Source organism: Rhea pennata, chromosome 2, assembly GCF_028389875.1.
Source record: "Rhea pennata isolate bPtePen1 chromosome 2, bPtePen1.pri, whole genome shotgun sequence".
Taxonomy (NCBI): Eukaryota; Metazoa; Chordata; class Aves; order Rheiformes; family Rheidae; genus Rhea; species Rhea pennata.
In genome coordinates this window covers 144,189,808-144,212,581 of record NC_084664.1, presented here as the reverse complement: position 1 = coordinate 144,212,581, position 22,774 = coordinate 144,189,808, and the positions used below count along the sequence as shown (strand labels likewise).

Here is a 22,774-nt window from a genome sequence, read left to right as displayed (position 1 = left end):
TACCACTGGTTTTTCCCCAGCAAGAATATAGGGCTTGGTCCACGTAAAATAAGCTTCTTGAACCCCTTCTGCTAGTAAAGGTCTTCACAATGCAGACCACTGCTCTGTTGCTTCAACGAGACCACTACAGTGAAGTATTGCACCATTAGGACAGTTATAGTACCCTATTTATACTGCTGAAATATTAACTTAAAGTTTCATTATAAACACCATCCTAAAAATACTTCTAAAAGGAAAAAGCTCTGCATACAATTTGGAAGATCATACGTGAGAAAAGGCAAGGAGCAGAACTAAATAAAGCCCCTAACTCTTCACAAGTTAGGTGTAACATCCAGACACAACAGTTCTGTACTTCTTATTCGTCATCTTTATCTTCTTTTCTGCATTAATAAATGCATTATTTCCTTCTTTTGTTTGTTTGTTTTCTTAGGAGACTCTCTCAAACTCTATGCAACTGACTTTGAGAGATCTACTAGGACAACCAAAGATATTCTCTTCGGCTGGAGCCACTTGGAACCAAAACCTGTCAAAACATCAAAGCAATGAATGCAGGATACATCTACACAAAAACTCTTCTTGGACACTATTCTGCAGACATAAAAGCTAACTTTGAATTAGGTTTGTTAGATAATGGCAGTTACCTACTATTACTATTAACTGTTACTACTATTTAAGTAATTTAGCCATATAAAATTGGAGATCAGCAAGCACCAGTGGATAGTTCTGAGAAGAGTATCTTTATTCTAAATTCAGAAAATTTTAGGTATGTCTACTGTACTATGCAGTCACTAATGCGACTATTGGGACTGTACAACTTAAACAATTAATTAACAGTTCCAAAAGAAGTTCTGTAGTTATTAGGAAACATTAAATATGTTTTTCTGGAATTCAGTCTCTAGGAACTTGATTTTGAACTCTATCATGGCATCGCTATAAAGAAAAAAACAGGAAGACTAGGTTTTATGCACATAGACATCCCCTGTACCGGTCAGTATTCTTAGTTGTTCTTAACCTCTCTCATAACATCACTGCTAACAAACACTGTTTTCCCTAAACTTAAAATTAATTTTACATGACAAACAAAGTCCAATGGTTGAATGAACACAAGGATTCCTAACAGAATTTAATGCTTTTCAAAAGAGAAACACCTCTTCACACTATAGTTTACATTTATAAACTGTTCTGCTGAAGATTCCTAATAGATCCATCAACTGCAAATATTTCTAAAGCAATGTTAGAAAACTATGTGCCTTTCAGGACAGGGAAGCATTGAAACACATCCGTTAGCTAAAAATTCATGACACACTTTAATTCATTTTATTTATTTTGTTTAAACTGAAATCTTCTCTTACCATCATGATTAGGATTTCCCAAAGTCCACGGCTCATCTGAATCAAAATGAGTGTCTCCCCCGATTCCTGGCCCAGGAAAATATGCATGGGCCAAAAATCCTCCCTCCCCATCAAAGGGAGAACTGTCTCCGTGAAAACCTGACGCAAAAATGATTGTAATATCCACATCCCTCTTGCCATTTTCTAGTTCAATGTAAGGAACTTCTTCAAACGTCAAAGGAGTTACATTCTGCCACACATCGAAGGCACGGCGAATGGCTTTACGAGTTTCAGCATCACCTACTTTTGGAGTGACGTTCTTTATGCTGAAAGAAACAGAGAAACATTAAATAGATTAAATCTGGCAGAGTGGTTAATAACACTGCTCTCATCCATTTTCCCCTCATTATTAAAAGCACCGTGCTTTTAATAAACAGTGCTTGTCAGGCTTTATATCCTTAAAGAAAAATATTTCTAAATCAGCAGGTGAGAAATTATTGTGTCAATCTCTGTGGTCTTTTATGCTAGAACTCATTATACGTTGGCTAGATGATTCCCAGCAGTACAAAAAAACCTTATTTTTAGAACATTAAAGATATTTAAAATTAAAAATTCTTAACAGTGAGATAACCAGATTAATCAACCACTGACTGTTTACCTCTTGGACCACAATTAGAATCCATCACAGCAAGAGAACTGCACGTAATTTCTGATCAAAAGCTGAAAATGTTTCCAGTTAAATGAAATTTTAGCTTCTTAGTGAGTCCATTAGCAGCAGCAGAGTCCATACTGTGACCACCGACCACTATTTACAAAGCCTTAAAATCAGTTCTCGCTACATTTGCAACTAGATAGATAACTCCTTATCAGAAACAAAGCCTTTCTATTTCATAACAGACTAAGATGTCCTTTTATGATCTGATTATTTCTATTTATCCTGCATAAAACTGTAGAATTCATCAGAAATATCATTTCACATGGAACAATGATGTGCATTTAAAAACACATATTGAGAACATTTCAGTCTCCACTACTTCTTCAATGACACACACAACAGTGTGTGCACAACACAGTGCAGAGAAATGCCAGAATTATGTTTGAGTTCAGAGTTACAATTGCTAGTAAATTAGAGTGGAATTAATTGCAAAAAAAAAACCACAAAACAAAACAAACAAACAAACAAACAAACAACAAAAAAAACATATGTCTAGCCAAGATTATTTTTCTGTTCCTGTGTTGAAACTGCTTCATTTGGATGCACTTTTGTTGATTTGACATGTGCTTGATTGAATGCGCAAGTAGTAACATTGTCCTATAATACATGTAAGATTATGTGAGATTTATGCAAGTTTACACAGTGTGATGTGTAAATGGAGAACAAAAATATTTTCATGAATAAACTTGAAATGATTCATGTTTTTGGAGTATTAAATGTGCTGATAAGACAGTAATGTGGGTTTATGTAAATGGAAATTTTACATATATATTATTGTGCTCAAAGGCTCATGAAAAAAAACACAAAGTTATCTACTTTGACTTCCACTTAATTACTCTTGCGATTAAGAGTCCAACAGTATGGATCTAACCAAAGCAAAATTTCTTTTTGGCTAGTATAGATACCTCCAGGAAGGTACTAGGCCAGATTAGAAGAGAGGAGGCAGCAGAGAATCCACCACTTTGCTTGATCTCTTGTTCCAAAGATGACTTAACCCATAATTACATAGTTGTGCCTATTTTCTTATTTGAGCTCGTCTGGCTTGTAACATGTGTCTTTCTCCTTTAGATTCCGGTGTTTTTATGTTTCATTTCAGTCCCCCCAAAAGATATATCTGCATTGTACAATAATTAACTTTTTGTCATCTCCTTAAGTTTAAAGTTTGAACTCTTTAAATCTCTCACTGTAAGACAATCTTTCAAGTCTATTAAATGTTTTCTGTGCTTCTTTGCACTATCTCCAATTTTTAATGTCCCTTTAAAACTGAGTGTATCAGAATTAAAAAGCATTGCTGTATTGATCTCTGTCAGAGGGGAAAAGCCTTCTGATCTGCAGGCTCGTCCTTATCCTCTATGATGCAAATATCAGGTGATTCAAATTGCTTTGCGTTATGTCCTTCCCCCAGAAATATGTACTCATCTGTAAACTTATGATCGGTGTTGTGCTGATTTTCAGGTGACTGAAAAAACCACTGGATGCATTGGACCGAGTATCAGTCTCTGCAGAACCCCATGCTAAGAAGTCCCTCCTTTGTGAATTACTTTTTAAAGATGTCTCAGTTAGCAAGGTCTTAACCTGTCAGCCCTGTGTCTTTTGAGAATGTATAATTTTTAAAAACCAGAATGTCATGTGGCACTGTGTCAAAATGGTTCACAACACATATACACTGCCTCTGCAACAAACTTCACAACAGTTAATTTGCTCCTATGCTGAGACCACCAGGGATAATGCTGACAAACTTTCTCTTAGTCTAATCTTGCAATGTGCTCTGTAAAGGATCAGAGTTAGTTCTCTTAGTTGCTACAACATACAATGAATATAGTAAGTGAATCAACAGGCTTTTATAGAAAATGTCTAACAAAACTGATTTCATTTTGGAAATAGTTAAAAATTCAGCTGACAGGTACAATTTGTTATTGTTTTCTATTATTTTGTATGATGCAGGAATCGTAGTAAAAGATCAAAACCACACTTTGCTTGGGGTTATGTAAATATAACAAAAGATGTTCTCTTGCTCTTCTAAACGATGTGAGGAAATGAAGGGATAAAAACAGATTGGAGATTTGTATCTATGGAAAATAATTACTTGATCTAAGAGGATTTGACTCATGTTTTGAACTTTATCACTTCACATTTTCACTTTTTCATTGCACAGAGTCAACTTTTTGTTATAGATTAAAAATGCAAAATTGAGCCACTGTGCTAATTTCATACATATTAACTAGGGTTGATTACCTCGGATGGGGGACCCCTTCCAGGGGTTTCAGTTATTGAGTTACTGTGAGTTACTGTTGAAACAGCACTCTAAGTCCCAAGGTTCAAAGTAAAGAAAAAGGATTTTTCAAAGCATACACTCTACATTACAGCAAAATAGATTTCTGGCTTCCAAAACAGCCTTCTGGAGAAAGTGAGGTTATACTGAGAAATGCTGCTTCTAAAAGAAATAAATCACAAGTTATTCCAATATAAGAATATTTCTAGAAATAATTTTTAACAACTATGGTCATCTGGGAGACTGACAAATGATTGTCCATTTTAATATGTCTTTAATACAAGCCATGATCAGTTCTAAAAAGGCAAATTCTAATCTTATTTTTAACACAGTCTTGAAGTCCAGCTAAGAATCTAGCTTAAAATATTTCACCAATATAGACACATAAAATCCAATTAATTTTACATTTCTTTCATAGTGTTGACCATATAACCTCTAAAGAGAAAGTATACTAACAAGATCAAAGCATACAATATATTAACTCTATCAGATTTTTTCTCTTAAAATCTTCAGTTTGGACTTATCACTGCAGTAGCAAATTAAATTGTTATGCACTATATATTGCTCTACATCTTAAAGCCATCACTCACCTGTAAGAGTGGTAACTGTCACTGGTATCGTAAAAGGAGAAACTAAAAATCTTATACTCAGTGTGTCTAGAAAATAAGGCTCAAATAAAAATAAGTGTGAGTCATGCCAGCTGAGAATCTCTCCTATTACATGGCAAAAGCATAGCAAGACAAAAGCCATCATAATATGAAAACAATACATCCTAAGTACTGTTTTCCTAACCTTTATGTCCAGTGATCACTTCACAGAAAAAACAGCCAGAAGAGAGAAATCTCAAATGCTGACCTTGAGCAAATCTGCAAGGGGAAACTTGTAAAGGAGGTGAAAAACATACTCATTATGCTTTGCAGTGCAAAAGGTCTTTGGTGAATAGAAGATGATATGTAAGATGAAATATTTACTTTGTAACATCTTACTAAAAAGTAAACTGAGTGCCACTTTGTGTGAGTTCTTTAAGCTGCTATTCTTGGGTGACCACAACCATGTATCCTCTGAATACAGTATTTTGTGATTACTGTTATTGTTTGATGCAATGCTGTTTTCAACCTGATAGCTGCTTTAGGCATCAGAGCTTTTAAATTTGTATCTTTTGCACAAGAAAGAATAAGATTGCTCCAGTGATATGTGTTTTTAACACTGATGTACTATTTCTACAGAAAGTCTAACTAACTAAACTTAGTTCTTTTGTAGACTATTAGTCTGAAATTTTGAGTTTTGTTATTTTAGAAAAGCTCTGAGTTTTTCTTCTCCTCTTCCTCCCCCCAAAAATATCCTCCAAAAAAATGCTCCATCTTTCAATGATTGTCATTCGGCTGCAAAGGCCTCAGGATCCTTGTAAGGCTTTCAAGACATACCTCACTTGGCTGTTTGGAATCAATCATCTGAAATTTAAATACAGTAAATTAAATAAAATATATTTGCGCCTATATTTCAGTATTTCCTTCTTCTTCCTGAGTTGTCAATAGAACAGCTCCTTATTATATTTTTTCGCAGAAATTGCTATCATCCTTTCTATAAAGGTAACTTTTCTGACCCAACCTGAACTCTAGAGGTAGTTTAAGCAAAGGTTGGATAACAGTTGAGTTATATTTGTATAAAGCTTAGCATTGATCTCACACCTTAGCAGTAACGGTCTTCACAGAAATTGTTAATAACTCTGTAGTAACTTTTCACAGTCTGCAGACCTTGATACTTCTACTCTCCATTGTATATAATAAATACTGTTTTAAAGAGGGGTTCTATGCTCACTTGTGCATTAAATCCAAAGTACTGGACTAATAAAGTCTTACCACACTGTTGTGCTGATTAAACAGGATACTAACAGGTGCTCTCAGGATTATTAGGTAATTATAACAATGCAAGAGGGCATTTTTATTTTTCTAGAAGATAAAAACATTAATTTAATATTAATAGGGAGAATATCTCTAAGATGCCATTTCCCTCAACCATTCCAAGATTTTCTTGGAGGAAAGTAACAAATGGGAATTTTTCTTCTAAATAAAGGATGGACGTGGAAGATAAAAGAGCAGGAAATTCAACTGAATGGGTAAAAAGTCACTAATCTAGCTGAAGTAATCAGTCAATTCTAGATCCATATTTGATAAGAAATCATTAAGATAGAATGAAATGAAACACAGCTTAAATCTGAATAGCATGTTAAAACCTACCTTTCCATTGCCATTGCTGTCAATCAAAACTAAACTGAAGTTTTTCCTTTTCTTTTTATCTCAGTGTTACTTTTATTGAAATGAATACATTACCTCTTTTCAAAGGTATATTTCATTTTGTACCATCATTTCCCTAGAGATACTTTCCATAAAGTTACTTCATTAATTTCTCACTGGTTTAGGTTTTCTTAGCTTAAACCTCTTCCTAGTCTCATTTTGCTAACTCTTTGTAGCTGTAACCTAAAAACCTTTTTCATGTAAAATGTGCTCTTCATTCATACAGCTACTGCTCCAGCTGATTAAATACAAGTCAGAGAGATTGCTTTTGATTTTCTTGATCTATGGACACATTAAAAGTCAGCCTACTGTTGCCATGTTGGACAGAATCTATAATTCTCTTGGCTCTTCTGTTTCATGGATAATATTCTCTCTGCAATTCATTAAAATGAGCTGAAAAGTGACAAAGATGGAATTTCCAAGACATAAAACCAAGATTAGCAAAAATACTTCTCAAATAAATGCTTTTACAGGAAATATGTTCTAAGGATCCCAATGTCATAACATCCTATTTAATTTAAAATGCATAAAATGCAAGATAAGAACTTCAAAAATGGTAACATATTAATGTTCAAATATTGTATTATTTCAAGATTACTGAAGTAAGTAATTGTTAAAGAAGAAAGAACTGATACACTACAGTGAAGGTAAATTTTAGCTGAAAAAAGCTGACACTAAAAATACCCATGGTGAAGAACATTTTTTATTAATTATACTGTGGAAGAGCATAGCTAATCAGCTTAATTGCCTGTTAAGTAGGGATCCTTTCTCACAAGCACAGTTATCTGGACTTTTTTCATTGCATAAAGTTTAGAATCAGCATGGTGTAATTTAATCACCTTTTACTATATATATTTTATGTGCACTCCCCCCATCCAGGGGGCAGAAATGCTGAGGTATATAACACTGCTAATATTGTTCTTTAAAAAAAGGAAAGCATCACGCTTATTAAATTACATTTTGGGAAAGCACCAAGCTTTAACAAAGGGGAAAATATGCTTAAATTAGCACTCAAGGAACTGAATACTCAATTTTATTCAGATTCCTAAACAGTGCCTATCATAGCATTAGAAAAAATCAGGTGGATGGGGAAACTTTCCCATGTATCATAAGGTTGATTAGAAGTGGAATTTTTATGGCAGTCTCATGGAAAGCTTGCAGGAGATGCACCTATGATGACATAAAGAGTGTTTTTCAGATCGTTAGTTAAGGATCTCATTCTATACCCATGCTTACAGCTGAAAGCTAATGCTTATTATCAGGAATCCTTGATATCATCCCCGTCCTGTAGTTCTTACGGGTTAAAACCCTGTGGTAGTCTAACACCTTATCAGAACTTTGTAGCAGAAAAAAATTAATATCTCTAGTATAAATCCCTATTTTTCTGGAGTTTACAGCTGCAGCAGATCATCAGAACAAAGCTTGTAAGTAAGAACCATAAGAACTCATGAGTGGGTCACTATGAAAGCACCTGCCTTAGGAGAACCCTAAACACTTCATGCCACTCAGAATGTTTTCCACATATGGAGATATCACTTCTCCGTAAAAATCTCTGCATGAATTTCCTATGCTACCATGTGCTCTGTGATTAACTGGAAAATTTGTTCCTGGTTTCAAACACAGGGTCAAACTCTAGAGCCCTTAGCAAGCACACGGTTCAGTATTTCCTCTCGCCTAAGGTCATGCAGGCCTCGTGTGTCTGTATGGAAAGCAAATGGTACTGAGGAGTAGCCGAGAGCTGTAATTGCCTCTAGCATGTTTCAAAATATGTTACTTAGCTATAAATCAATAAACCTGAAATTAAAGCATGGAATATCAGTTCCATATTGAAGGATGGTTTTCAGAGGTTTCAGTTATTCATTAATTGGTTGAAGTTACAATTCCTTTAGTATCTCTGAAAAATTAGACTATAATTATTTCCCCTTATTTCTGCTTTTCTTTTTCTGTGGAAAGAGAATAGTCTTGTGTCTTGAGGCTGAAATAACATTGACATATCTTTCAAAAATAATGCAAAATGCATGTCATTTTAATGCAAAGCTTAAGTCATCATTTCAGGATTGGCAGAGATGGCCTTTCACTCAGGTACAAACCACTGCCATGAAAATTCAGCATAAACTGACTGTAGCAGCTACAATCACTAAACTGTGTAATTCCTCAATTTAGCAAATTTTCCCTAAATATTCCTCCATAGTAGTACTTTTTTTAATCCAATTTGTTGGTGCTTTGAATCAACAAAGTATCAGTCTAAGCATTTTCTTAATTCAGTATTTTCTTATTTTTCAAGATGTCTTTAAAACATCCACAGAAAATGATCTTTTCATATTCCACACACTGTGAGTCACTCAGACTATAGAACTAATGTAGCCTATTGTTAACAAGACAGACAGGACCTTTCATTGCATACTGGAGCTCCCAACTAATATTAATTAATCTAACTGGAAAGCATAGAGTTAGACATGTCCCAGTTTTTCATCTTCCAGTGCTCGAGGATGTATCCAGCTGGTTGAGAAAGGAAGGAGACATTAGTCTAGTGCTTGACCCAGTGTTCACTGCAGTCAGAACACGGTTCAATTAATTCTAACTGGTTTGGGATGAAGCCCTTGACCATCTACAGTTAAGTTTGTCCTAAAAATTAAATGAATGTTGCATATTGCTGAACAATGATTTCCCCTCCTTAAAACAGCAAAATAAAGGCATGGCATAGCTTTTAAACTATTATTTTATTTTAAAACATTATGAGTTTTTTGCAATGGGCTTAATTCAAGATAAAGCTTAGCTTTACAGAGAACACTCTCCAGTTTTATTTGTGAAAGTGTTCTGCAGACTGAATAATCTGAAAATTGATCAATGACTGCCTCTTAGTGCTAGAGTTAAAATTAAGAATAGTCTGCCCAGACTTCTGATGAGGCAGACTTTACATTCAATAATTCTCTTTCTAAAAAAAAAAGCATATAGCATTCAGATTCTATTTTACAAAGCTGATTGCTTTATTATTATTGATTCACATTCCTGCTCCTTCTTTAAAAAAAATTAGATGACATACTTCCCTAGCAAAAGAGAAGGTTGTTGATTTTTGAGAGAGACTCGTAAGTGTCTTTGTAAACATCACCTTGAAAAGAAACAAAGATAAAAATCTCTTAATAGGTTTCATAGATCTTCTCTTCGACTCTATTATTCAGTCAGAGATTGTTGTGTAGCCTGATACTGTCTGAAATGTGAAGGGAGTATCAAGACTGTATCATAAAGATCCTTCTAGTTTGTTCTGTAATGCAGCTATAATTTTTATATACTCTAGATGTTCTTCTTTACTCCCGTACTCTTCTGGCTAGGAAAAAGTTTCAAAAAATATCATTTCCTAATCAGTTTCTGCTTCTCTTTTGGTGAAAGTCATATTAATATAAAGCATAAGTACAAATAATCATGCTTACAGGGTATACAGGCATGAACATGACAGAAGATACAGCAAGTAATTTTGTCATGCAACTTCATTAGACACAGAACTTCTAAGAATCACCCTATTTACCAAATCATGTAATTGGAAAGCTACATTCCTTGAAGGAGAGAAAGTATAATAATGCAACGCTATATCCTATATGTTACTAATAAAACACTATGCTAACATTCCAAACATTGGAAATTTGTATCCCATTTATATTGTCTGTAACTAATTAGTATTAGACTAATTAGTAACTAAGAGGCTAATCTGAAAAGCATTTCCTGCTAGCCTCATTCTGATCCAATTAAAATCAATGGTAAAAAATCACCCAACATTTTAGGAAAAAAAAACCCCAAAACATTAACTACTATTGAGATCCATGCTCTGCTCATCTTTGTGGGTTTCCTCTGAACATAACAGCAATGTCCGTGGAACACAATTTGTTGCCTCCAGTTCAGAAAAGCAGGTGAGCGTAGTCTTGTGCTAAGATGACTGTGCTGGCTGGCATCTGTCTCGCCGTTTGTTCCGTGCCTCTGACATGTCCCTTTGAAACGGGGGTGAGGTGGCAGACACTGGAGTGAGGCAGAAACTGTTCTTTCTTTGGAGAAACTACTAAGCTTGCTTGAGACGGGAGTTGTTTTGACTATCAGGTATGACTAGCCAGGAAGGGACATAACCTGGAGGTTATGAAGAGATTCAGAAGCAGTACTGAGAAAAATGGAGTAGACAAATGATACCAGAGATATGACCAAAAGTTTGGGTAACAAAGCAACTTAAGTCATTCGGTTAACGGGAACTAAGCCTGTAAATAGGGAACCACTGGGAAGGACAAAACAAGTGGGGAGAGATGTGGGTTTTTTTTTCTCTTTCTTTCTTTTTCTTTTTTTTTTTTTTTTTCCTTAGTTGTTTTCAGTTTTCCATATTATGAAAGTTTAATACTGTATTTTTTGTTCTAATAAAATTTGGCTTTTGTAGTTTAAATATCTTTTGGTCTGTAGACTCCTACAGAAAATTTATAGGCTGAGTCACCTCAAAGCTCTGGTCAATTAGAGGTCTTGTCACGGTGAAAGAGCAAACATTTTCCAAGAAGGAAGGCGTGATATAAAAAATGGCTATAAATTCTTCAAAGTGAGAAAGATTAGTTGCTTAGGCTTACATTAGGCTTAATACTTGGCACCCTCATTTATTATTATGACTAATGCCTTGGGCAATAGTACATGAAAATATAGAAATGGTCAGATTTACACTGTTGTAAAAATTTTTGTAGAGAGTAGAGAATCAGACTCCATATAAACAAGGAGGGAGAAAACACATATTTGTACGTACCCTTGTGTGCCTAACCACATTCATGCACGTAAATGCAGATGAAACTAAAATGCCATAAGTGGGCATTCTTATTCTGATCAACTCTGTACCACATCTGCATTAACAATAAGGCATGTTTGAGGTCTTAAAAAAAAATCTCCTTTAAAAGACAAGTCATAGCATTGCTATAGAGTAACTAATAAAATTGTCTCTGCACTGTGGTATGAAGAATAGTCCAGAGAAAAATCAATTTTGACAGAGTAGGTGACATACTGTCTAAACTACATGCCAGACCTACGGGGGGATTGCCAGAATTATACAGACGTTCACCTCCCCGCACGCCCCTATGCCCATCATCGTAGAGACGTGGAGTGGGCAGGTCAGTGACTCACCAGTCGCAATCAAATTCATTTGTACTTTGATACAGACCTGTAGGCACCTGCATTTTCCAGAGAGTGACTCCCTTCAGTGGTCTATTTTACATATTGAAGTAGAGACCTCAGTTTCAGTACACTACTGCTTTAAGAGCAACGTTTCCTGAAAAGTTGCCAAGAGGGCTGAAAGGTTAAGAACATATTGGGGGTTAATTTGATCCTGCAAGTTTTAAAGAACTTAGTGTTTACTAAATATATGCAATTTCAATCAAAAAAAAAATTATTCGCTTCTTAGGTAATATATAAGTACATATCCCAAAGTTATTGAAATTTGTATTTTTATACCACAAATTAATAAAAAAAACCTTTTTGAAATGTTGAAAAATATTTCAGAAACTTATATTTACCTTTAAAAATGCTCAGTGCTACCACGGAGTTATAACTCTATATTAATATTTTGGTACCTGTAAGTGATATGTTTATGTTGCCACTTCTGTCCTGTTAATGCGTATCGTTTCCGACGAATGTTAAATTTGGAGCTACCTCTTGTTTGGTCAGGAACACCACATCGAGGCTTCTTCATCCAGCTGCAAAAAACAGTACCACATAGTTAAAGCAACATGGAAGATAAATCATACCACTGTACCCAAATAACAAGAACGTCAGTATTTTTTTGAAGTTACACCATTACCAAATTTGTGTCTACACACAAGAATGACTATCAACAGGAAGAGTCATCTTGTCACAGGCTTTGCAGGCATGTTTTGTGGAGTTTCACTGCCTCACATGACACTCAGAAATAAATTCATTTTCTGTTGCTTTTCCTAGTTTGCTGTTGCTACAAACTCTGAACAAAGACTTCACAGACAGACAAGTCTTTCAGCATTCATAATTTATTCTGATTCTTTCAAAGTAATTATGACCTGTATTACTGGATTACCTGCTGAAGATGAAGTTAAAATATATATATACAAAGACCTAGTCAAAACATTAGGTCCTGAATTTTGTTTTTATATTCTGTGATTTTGCTCTGTCGTCTCATTGTAACTATATTTAAAGAAGCCTCAAGTTCTTTTAGTTAGAGGGCATAGCCAGCTGACAGATTTTTTTTTTAATTCAAGAAACTGAGAATGCTAATATTATAATATTATTAATCTCTTCATTAAATGATTTTACTGTCTTCCTGTCTTTTGATATAATGAAACATATCACCTTTAACCACAACTGTAGGCTCTTAGTGGAGTTATCTAATTCAAGAAATCTGCCTAAGAATACTTAATGTGCTGCATAGAATCAAGTTGAAAAGGTCTAAATCCTCAACCAACCAACCACCTTTCATCTTTCCTGCAAGTACTCTTCGTTCAACATACGCAAGATGAAGAAAAATTTGTTTTGTTCAAAAGAAAACAAGGAATATTTGCAGTGCAAAGGACTATATATATAAAACATAATCGAATAAAACCACTGATTTGTTAAAGAAAACAGATCCTAAAAGACAGTAAATAAAATTTTTAGAGTAGCAAAGATGAAAAATTTTCAGTTCCATACTTAAGAACTGAGATGTGCATCCTAAGCTTTATAACTACCGATATAAGGCAAGGCGTATTGCATACTGAACGAATTTTTAGAGATAGGCTAATGGAATACGGACTTGCAGCCAAGCCAGTCACACGCTCATTTTCATAAATCAGTATGGAGAGGTATGTAAGTACAGCCAGGCTTATAACACTTGGTTTATACTGTAGCTATGGATTTATAGCAGATTATTTTTAAATGACTAAATACGAGTTCAGCTGACCAGCCGTGGGCAAGTGTTGATTCAGCAAAGTAGACGTCAGTGACTTCTGGGATATGTCAATATTGCCAGGCTAAATTTGCTTTAATAATGGAGCTAAAAGGCAGATTTTAGTTACAGATTAAAGGGCAGTTCTATTCTTCTCAGTATGGTACCATATTTACCTTCAGTAAATGAGATTCAAAATTGGCTCAGACCTCAGAAAACTATCAGGTACATGTTGTCAGTAACACTTTTTCTCAGTGTATATGTTAGATCAGCATGCAATTACCATGCACTTTAATGACCGGGTATATTCACATTATGTTGTTGAAACCGCACACACACACTCTGTAGGAAAAAGACATATATGCAGCAAAAGACAAATTTTCTCACCTAAGGTAGTATCACTATATCAAAAGAAAGAAACGAGTAAAGCAAAAAACCAAACAAACAAAACAAAGAAACCTTGTATTTTGTTAGAAACTGTACAAAAATGTTAGGGTCTGGCATAATATATGTAATATAATATATCATTTCTAATTGTGTTATTTTAAGGACAATGACTTTAAATACATTCAATCAGGCCCCAAGGAAAAAAAAATAGTCAAGTTAACTGATGGGAGACCTATCTTAATAACAGAGTTTCCTCACCTGGCAGAGACCCAGGGCCGATAAGAAGTGTAAATATTCAAAGTTGTGAATTTAAAAGTCAATCTTCAAAGCCATTATTGAAATAAGCTCTCCAGTTATGCCAAGGTTCAATACTCTTACAGAAAATACAGTTAGCATTATAAAAGGTCTTATGCTTCAGAGAAAGATCTAATACAAAATGACAAGATGAGCAGGTAGCACGGATTCAAAATTCAATACTTTATCATCTTACTAATACTAAAAATTCATTTTTTTAACAAAACAAGACGTAGCCCAAAATAACTTTTTATGGAATTTAAGAAAACATAATTTATTCTTGTGTTAGTTCTAAAGTAGTATGTACCTATCAAGAACATTATGCTTCTTTATAGTTTGAGTGGGCAGAGGATGCTCTCTATTTTCATGCTGTCTAATCCATTGCTATTCTTATGGCTACAGGGTGACTGGTTCTGTAGCTCATACACAATAAATGTCATTAAATCTATCACCTAGATCTTGGCTAAGTTTGTCACATAAAGTTTTAAATAAATTATTAAACAGTCAATTTCAGAGCCCAGTCTTTTATAGCACAGAAATGAGGCAAAATGTCAACAATTTCTGCCACCCAAATTTCCCTTTTCATTTATTTTTAATTTAAAAGATAGTTTTGTAAACAGTACCTATTCTCACTCTGACTGGGGGGAATACTTCTATCAGGAGTAATTATTAATGCTTATGACATTTGTGACTACTGTGCAATTCTCTCTTCTAGCTGTGAGAGAACTGACAAAAATAAAATTCATTTCTATTTTCTCCCAGCTATACTGCTTTTAACATAATAAGATCAAAGCGTTCCATGTTTTTGATCGCTTGTTGAATTTTAATTAAAATTTTCTAAATAATTCATTTTTATAAAAGCAGGTACATACTGGTAATGACTTTGCCTCTCTTTCATCTTTTCTATTTGTTTCTGAACCTGTGGAAATCTTTTATGCAGCAGCCCCTAAAAATTAATATTTTATCAGTACTCAATAAAGAGGCTTAATTGTGACTAATATACTCTATCTGCAGACTATGTCACATTAAATTCTTCTCTAAGCTCCATTAGTTTAAATCTTGAGGAGATATATATGTCAAGAGAATTAAAAGAGTTTAGACTCACAGAAAATCTGAAAAGATTAAAATAAAAATATGCAGCAAAACTGTAACACTCCTCCAGTAGAGAGAGAAAGCTGAAACTGAAATTCTCACAACCCAAGTCTGTTTTCTAAATATACTTGGATATCTTGGATATTTGGAGGAATCTCTTTCTCTCTTCCCTTCTTAAACCTTCTGGAAGAAATGTGAAAAAGTCACATTTTGTTCTGAAGTAGAATCATTAATCAAATCATTAAAGAAATCTGCATCTTTTTTTTTTTTTCCTTTGTTCTTCAGCCCTAAACTCTCTCTGTTGCTTCGGTTTTAGGTTAGTGCTAAAAAACAAACAAACCATACGAAAACCTTTTGTTTTTGTTAGAGATGTTTGCAAGGGTTGTTTTAAGAAGAGGCATGTTCACCTAATAAAATAAAGGAGGAAAAAAAAAAAAAAAAAAAAAAAAAAAGAGAGTGCCAAAGATCTAACATGAATTAATGCCTGGAAAAACTATAGACATTTATTAAACTACTTCAAGGTAGTGCTCCCTGCTTTCGCCCATTTTCCACCTTTTATCACAAAGGTCTCCAGGGTTTTCATTGATTTCAGTGGTCTCATGGTAAAAGTTCTTGCGAGGAGAGGGAGAAGTGCTTTCTGAACTTCTTTACTGTCCCTCTGTACTCTCACCTCTAGGACTTTATTGTCACTCCTCTAATTACTAGGAAATAGTCAAAGAATGATGTAAGATAGCATATTTCAACCCTCTTGTTGAGAATGATTTCTCTGCAAGGCTTCTCATGGAACGGGAGCTGAAGAAACAAGACCACTTGGATAGCTTTTGTATGAAAACAACATTTATCACTAAAACAAACCGCTGAGTGATTTTTTTTAATAGATTAAAATTTACTGCTCACTCTTATGCTGTGACTGATAATTAACATGTAAGCAGTGAAGATCGTACAGAAAGGATATATGATTGCATTGTAATTATGAACACTGAAGTAAATTTGTAGAGAAACCCACCTGATCATTAAATGGCACATTTGCCATTTATTTTAAAAGGATAACATAAAGTGAATGATCTGATATTACTGCATAGATTTACTCAGCACCCTTATACACTACGATTCCACTTATAAACCAAGAACTTTGTAATGCACTTTCATTATAACACATATTTTTGAAATGCAGATATTTTTGGCATAATTATATAGTAATTTAAGAAAAGACAACTACACTTTTCTATTTAGTATGTTTGTTTACAAATGCAAAAGAATAGGAAGGCAAGAGTGGGTCTATTTTTGAAAGCCTCTTGTTTTAATGAGCCATTGACTGAGTTTGGCAATATAGAAATTAATCATATAAAATACAGTGGCATCCAATGCAAATGTTAGGCTGCATTTTCATTTGGTTTCCCATTGTAATGACATTTCTAACATCTCTTATATCTTCACGTCATCTAATGATGCCTCCTTCGACCACTCACTCTTCCTTATCCCTAGCAATACACATGCATCAGGCTTTTCAAGCCACCTGGGAAATAATTAAATAAATAAACAAAATAGAAAAATAAGTAAATGATGAGGAATAGGGGGAAGATGAATACCGTTCATATTTATGCATATTTATGCATACTAGTCAAAATACTCTTTAGGGGATTATCTGTTTCTCACAACAATAAAATCCCCCCAGGAGACCTGTGATAATGATGCTACAGGACATTATTTCTCTGCAATTATTCCCCGAGTAGGTTCCTATTAAGTTGCTACAATAACTTCTTTTAATTATTTGTCCTTCTGAAGATGAAGAGGTACACAACAATCTCATCTCAAAACATGCTAGAGAGGCAGGTAAATCCCCATGTAACAAGATGAGAGAAACAATATGTTTCTATGAGGTTCTTGCTGCAGTCTTCATTTTGTAATCCAAGCACTGTATTTGATTATAACATTTATTAATCAGAGAAACAAATGGTAAGTTGCTACGTATTTCTAGTCAGAAGAGTATATATACTCTTCTCAGAAATTAAAAGAGAAAATTACTTTAAATGTTTACAAAATACTGCCATAATTGAACAATTAAAAAAATCTATCCTTTATTATACAGCTGCATCTGCCAGGGATACTCAGTGGTCTAAACTGATGGTAACTTGAGGCCATATATTAATCTAATGAGTTTCTATTTTCTCATCATCAATGCAAATATGACAAATCTTTAAGGAGTCAGTTCTGCTTGCAACTTCACTGAAGTCAATACAAGTCCAAACGTGTAAGCAAATGTGGAATTCATCCAGCATGAGTTACATATACCAAAAAATGCTTGTGCTTTAATGTGGCTTTCCGTGCAGCAGAAAATCATGTATCAAAAGATTTGGAAGACTTGGTCTATATGAGAATGCAAAATGAAGGCTTCGGACTGCTGTGTAGGTGGATTCCTCTGTCTTTTACACAAAAGAAGAAATGAAAACAACCTTGCTGGCATGCTGGCCAGCATGCTCAATTTAGCCAATATAAAATACTTCCCTTTGCAGTTAAAGCTTTTTCCTTTTTTATTTATTTTTTTTCAATTTGCCACCTGATGCACTGAAGTCAGAGGCAGCCTCCCTTTTCCTTTGGTTGCCACTTTCTGTCCTCTCTGTACTGTTAACTGTGAACAGATTATTTTCCCTGTAGTGAAACAGAGTGCCTCTTCCCAAGCTTCCATTAATGTGTTTTTAAAAGGCTCCTAGTACTGGTGTAGTAGCAGCCTCCCCCGAAGGCTCAATCACCGAAGCTCTGTGAAGAGCCTAGTCTCTACTCTGCAGCCTGCAGCCTGGATCATAAACATGCTTTAGAGCATGACTCTCTCACAAGGCATTTTCTGAGTCTACTGCTATTGCACTGCGTGTTCTAAGGTCCTTTAAATTCCTAAATGGAGGGATGTGACCAACTCACCTCCCCTTAGGGCTGCCCTAAAGCCCTACTGCTTTTCAATGCAATAATGCATGTGCCAGTGGAATTAAATGATTTTTCCAACCCTGCCAGCACTCTAGGTAGTCTCTTCTCTAAACCATAAATAATTGAAAAATCATTCATATCAGCTACTTTACCAGGAAAGAATAGAAAAGATGACACATCGGAGTAGGGCTGAAAAGTCGGACACGAAAGAGGAATTCCTTCCCCAAAAACATTTTCTGTCTGCTAATATTAAAGAAGTAGTGGAAATAAATTTCAACATTATAAATATCAGAATTGTAACCACAGTGTTATTTTGTTATCATTTACCGTTCAAGCAAGGTAACTGCTTTCTAAAATCACAAGATTTATTGCATTTATTGCATTTTAACTGAAAAAAGTCCAATGAGCACTTCAAATCTTAGTACCAGATAAGCTTTTTTAATTGTGTGCTAGTAATCTTTCTTTTTTCATCCTCCTGGCATATTTCTAGTGCCACAGTATGTAGGTATTTGGACGTATCTTACTCTATTGCACAAAGTTTGACTTTATCTATGTTTGGCCTGTCAGTAAAATCAGATGCTGCCTACCTTACATGACTTCAGGCTTGCAAAGAGCATGTAAAACTCATTTTATTTTACTGCATGTTAAAATGATCACACCTGTGCTTTTATTACTGGAAACCATTAAATGAATGGGCCAGCAGAGCATGTTAAAATCTTTTGCAATGAGGATAACAGAATTTGCACTAAAGATTTTCCAGTAAGAGAAAACTCTTTCCATTGTGATACATTTTGTTAATTTACTTTCCTGCCAAGTTTGAAAAAATTTGGCCACTTCTGCATTGTTAACCTTGTGGCCCCATCTTCAGTTAACCCTAAAACACTTTCTTTAGAATCACCAGTACAAAAGCAAGCAGCACAAACGTGACTACCAGCTATGATGAAACTGAGCACAAGAAAATAAATAAATAAATAAGTAAATAAAGGTTGGGGGGAGGGGAGAGAGAGAGAGAGAAACACTTTAACTCCTCATCCAAAGCTGCAACATTATTCGGATATCCCATCACCATGCTTCACGTGCTTTTAAAGTTTTTGCAGTTGTATTTTATTCTTCCTGAAACAGAAAATTTGAGAGCAGTACAGCGCCAGTTACTTACTCAATTGTGTTCCTGTCCACTTTTCCTGTCATATTAATGCCGTAGAACTGCTGCATGGCAGCTATAGCTGATTGCATGGTTTCTGCAGAGCGCAACACCGACATTCGGGGGTCAGTTGGCGGAAGGTAGCCATACTTTTGTAACCATACCTGCAATGACAAGTGCAATGGCTATTGAATAGAAATTAGAGGTAAATAAAATGCTTCCTAATAATTAGTTCTGTGTCATACATGAAGCTTTGGTGCACCAAGCACCATTTCTCTCAGTATTTTGCAGAGGAGAAATTCTTTGAGTTTTTTTTTTTTTTAATCTCCTTTATTAAAGATTCTGCTGTTTTAAGACACAGGACTTGTGTTTTGCACCCAGGAGCTAGCTTTCTTTACTCTCTGATACCTCCTGTTTCAATTATTTATTGAATGTAGTTATTTATCTCAAGTTACAGCTTAAGCATCTATCCCTAGCTCTAGGCACTTCAAGAAATTTTACATAATACTATTCACCAGTTATAATAATAAATCCACAAAAGAGCTCATGCAATGGTCCTACATTGGTATTTTCTCTCAAATAGCACAAAAAGAGGGTGGAGAGGGTCTTCAGCTTTCCAGGAAGATTATTGAACTCACATGGTGATAAGCGAAGCAGCTGGCCAGGAGACAGGGAAGTAGGAGAGTCTGGGCCCACTTATAGGAAACTCCCTGATGACAGAATCCTCCTTTTCAAATGAAGATGGATTTAGTGCTGACTGTTTATGTTCTTAATTGTGTAGAAGTGAGAGGCAGAGGACATAGTCCCGATAACTGGAAGTTTTATGGATTAAAGCCAACATCTTAAATACACTTGGAAAATAGGCGCTCTCACAGCACTCTGAAATATGCTCTCCTTTTGAGGCAATGTTTAATAAACTAGAAATTGCAGTCATCCAGTGTTTCTAAGCATTCTCAAAATTCAGCCTATATGGGGCACACTGCAAGACTTTTGAAGGGATGAGACCATTGATACATATTTAAAACTATCCTCAATGGCTTCTCATCTGAAGCTCACTATACGGAAAGGTACATATATTAGCAGTATACAATACACTTAAATTCTATTGCTGCAGCTTCCCTCCTCCCAGTGACAAAGTACCTGTGACCCCCCAAAACTGATCTTCCTTTCTTTTTTTTTTAAGAGCAAATAAACAAACAAATAAAACAAATCAATTCAGACACCTTTCTCAAATATATCACACCTCAGTTTATGGCTTCTGGATTGTTACATTAATGAATGTTAACGACCCATTCTCCCCTTAGAGTGTATTGCGAGATTTATCCGCTTCTGGGTTATCACTTTCGGGTTATCTATCTGTATAAACATACTGTTTATACACATCCTGACACCAAAGTATGTAGTTTGCCTTCTCAACCTGAAGTTTAGTTTTCAGAGCCAACCTGTTCCAGTTCTGTAGCAGGTTTACCATGTTGGTAGTACATTCCCAGTTCACAGAAAGGAAAAACTAAGTTTGGGTTAAGCATCTCGGAATGGATCTGTTCGTAAGTATGGTAATTTTATTATCCATTGAACATGGCTGAGTATCTGGCTCAGGGCAAACCAGATATGAACCTAGAATCACAGATACGCAAAATCTTCAGGTTGTGAGTTCAGATACTTCCAATTTAAACAGATTTAAACTGTACCCCTAGAGTGCAGGTCACACCCAATGTCAGCAGTGATTGTGAGCTCCACACAACGGGGAGATGCAGTACAGACAGCATTAAGACAGCCTAACCTCTGTTGCCTTAGCACACTGTCTCCACATACAGGCATATAGAATTGCTTGGCAGGCTTATGAGGCTGCTTATCATCACTCAAAACAACACCCGCTGTAGCATAACTGGAAGAGATGGGGGTATGCAGTTACAATTTACCAAATTTATCAGAAGCAGAAGTTTTGGTAACTTTAATTAGAAGAGTTATAAGGATAGACAGAGATAGAGAAAAGAGCTTAGGGAGTACGGATCATGAAGAATGGTAGAGGAGTCTTTCAGGCAAACTGAATTAAGTACAGTACCACTGCAGACATAAGGGAAAAAGAAGAGAGCTGGCTCAGTAAAAGCAGAAGAAGACTATATAGCCACTTCTTAAAAAACTTCACTTAAATAGAGGTGCCTGATAGTCACTTCCTATCATTGAACTGAAGAAGGAGACAGCTTGGGTCTTTCCTCAGCCTTCAAAATAGCAAGTAGAAGACAAAGTCATCATACTGGAAAACCAGCTGACACTTTTTCTTGAAAATTCAGACAAATTGGCCTCCAAGCCATTTAACTAGTGAATGCCTGAGATGTGAGCTCAGATATTACATAAATACTACTGTGTTCTGAGAAAGGGTCATACAGCAAGACATAAGACAACAAATCTGGTTGCTGGTTTATTCCTTAGTTTTCCCAGTCTTTTACTAATAAATTTTAAAGGAAGTTGGTTCAGTGTGCCAGATATAACTCAAAAATACCCCTAAGATTCCATTGCATATAGTACAAATGTTGGTAAATATGAAGGAAAAACTTAAGTTTAGAGTGCAATCCAAGGTAGATATGTGAAGAGAACAATAAAGAGAGGGGGAAAACACACAGAATGACACAGCACAGCAGGAGAATAAATGAAAGCTTTGCATTTTTGAGACAATCATGCTAGAGAAATTATGACAAGAATTTCCCCCTCTTCTTCCTCTACTGAAATTAGATGTCTCCCTGCCTTAACACACTTCAGCAGTGTTAATGCAATCTTGGCAAGAAACTCTATTTTCAGAAGCTATCTATTACTCTGAGAAACCCATCTATCATGGAACAAGAAAATAGTGAAGTAGACTCATCTAGCATGTAATGTCTGGGATAGCAACAAAGACACTTTACACAACCTCTGAAATTGGTGATATCTCCCATGCCTTTCTACCCTTTAGGATGATAAAAATATTGCTACTTCAAGTGGAGTTTTTAGGCAGCACTTTCTCATCCTACTACAGTCTGACAGCAGCCTTTTACTACAGCCATGACAAATAAAGCTGGAAGACAACGGGTTCCACCACCTCCACCTATTCCGGTGCTTTACTATCCTACTACTGTGATGTTTGTCTTAAGAGTCAAATTTCTCTTGTAAATTAAGTCCGTAACCTCTCACCTCATCTGCTATGGGTGAGGAGAAATGGTTATTCCTTTCTCCTGTGCAGTTGCCTTCTTTCAAATACATATCTCAACTCTTATGAGTCAGTCTTTCTAATCTTTTTAAAATAAACTTAAGAAAGTCCATCTGTCTAATCCCAGAGACTTTTGATTGTTTATATTAACCTCTTGGAAACTAGAAGCTAAAATCTGTCTTTACTGAGTATGTGCTTGCACTAGGTTTGTACAGTGGTTCCTATTGTTAGCACTGGAGTTCAGCAGAAA

General features: G+C 35.3%; 1 protein-coding gene across 1 annotated transcript in view; it reads right to left on the bottom strand.

The window, feature by feature from the left end:
- The window catches only part of MMP16 (matrix metallopeptidase 16), a 179,935-nt gene that overhangs the window by 73,975 nt on the left and 83,186 nt on the right, over positions 1–22,774 (bottom strand). The window contains exons 2-4 of the mRNA XM_062568368.1: positions 19,359–19,507; positions 12,192–12,314; positions 1,353–1,657 (exon numbers count right to left, since the gene is read on the bottom strand). Coding sequence (XP_062424352.1) covers positions 1,353–1,657; positions 12,192–12,314; positions 19,359–19,507 — 577 coding nt within the window. The remainder of the gene's footprint in view (positions 1–1,352; positions 1,658–12,191; positions 12,315–19,358; positions 19,508–22,774) is intronic.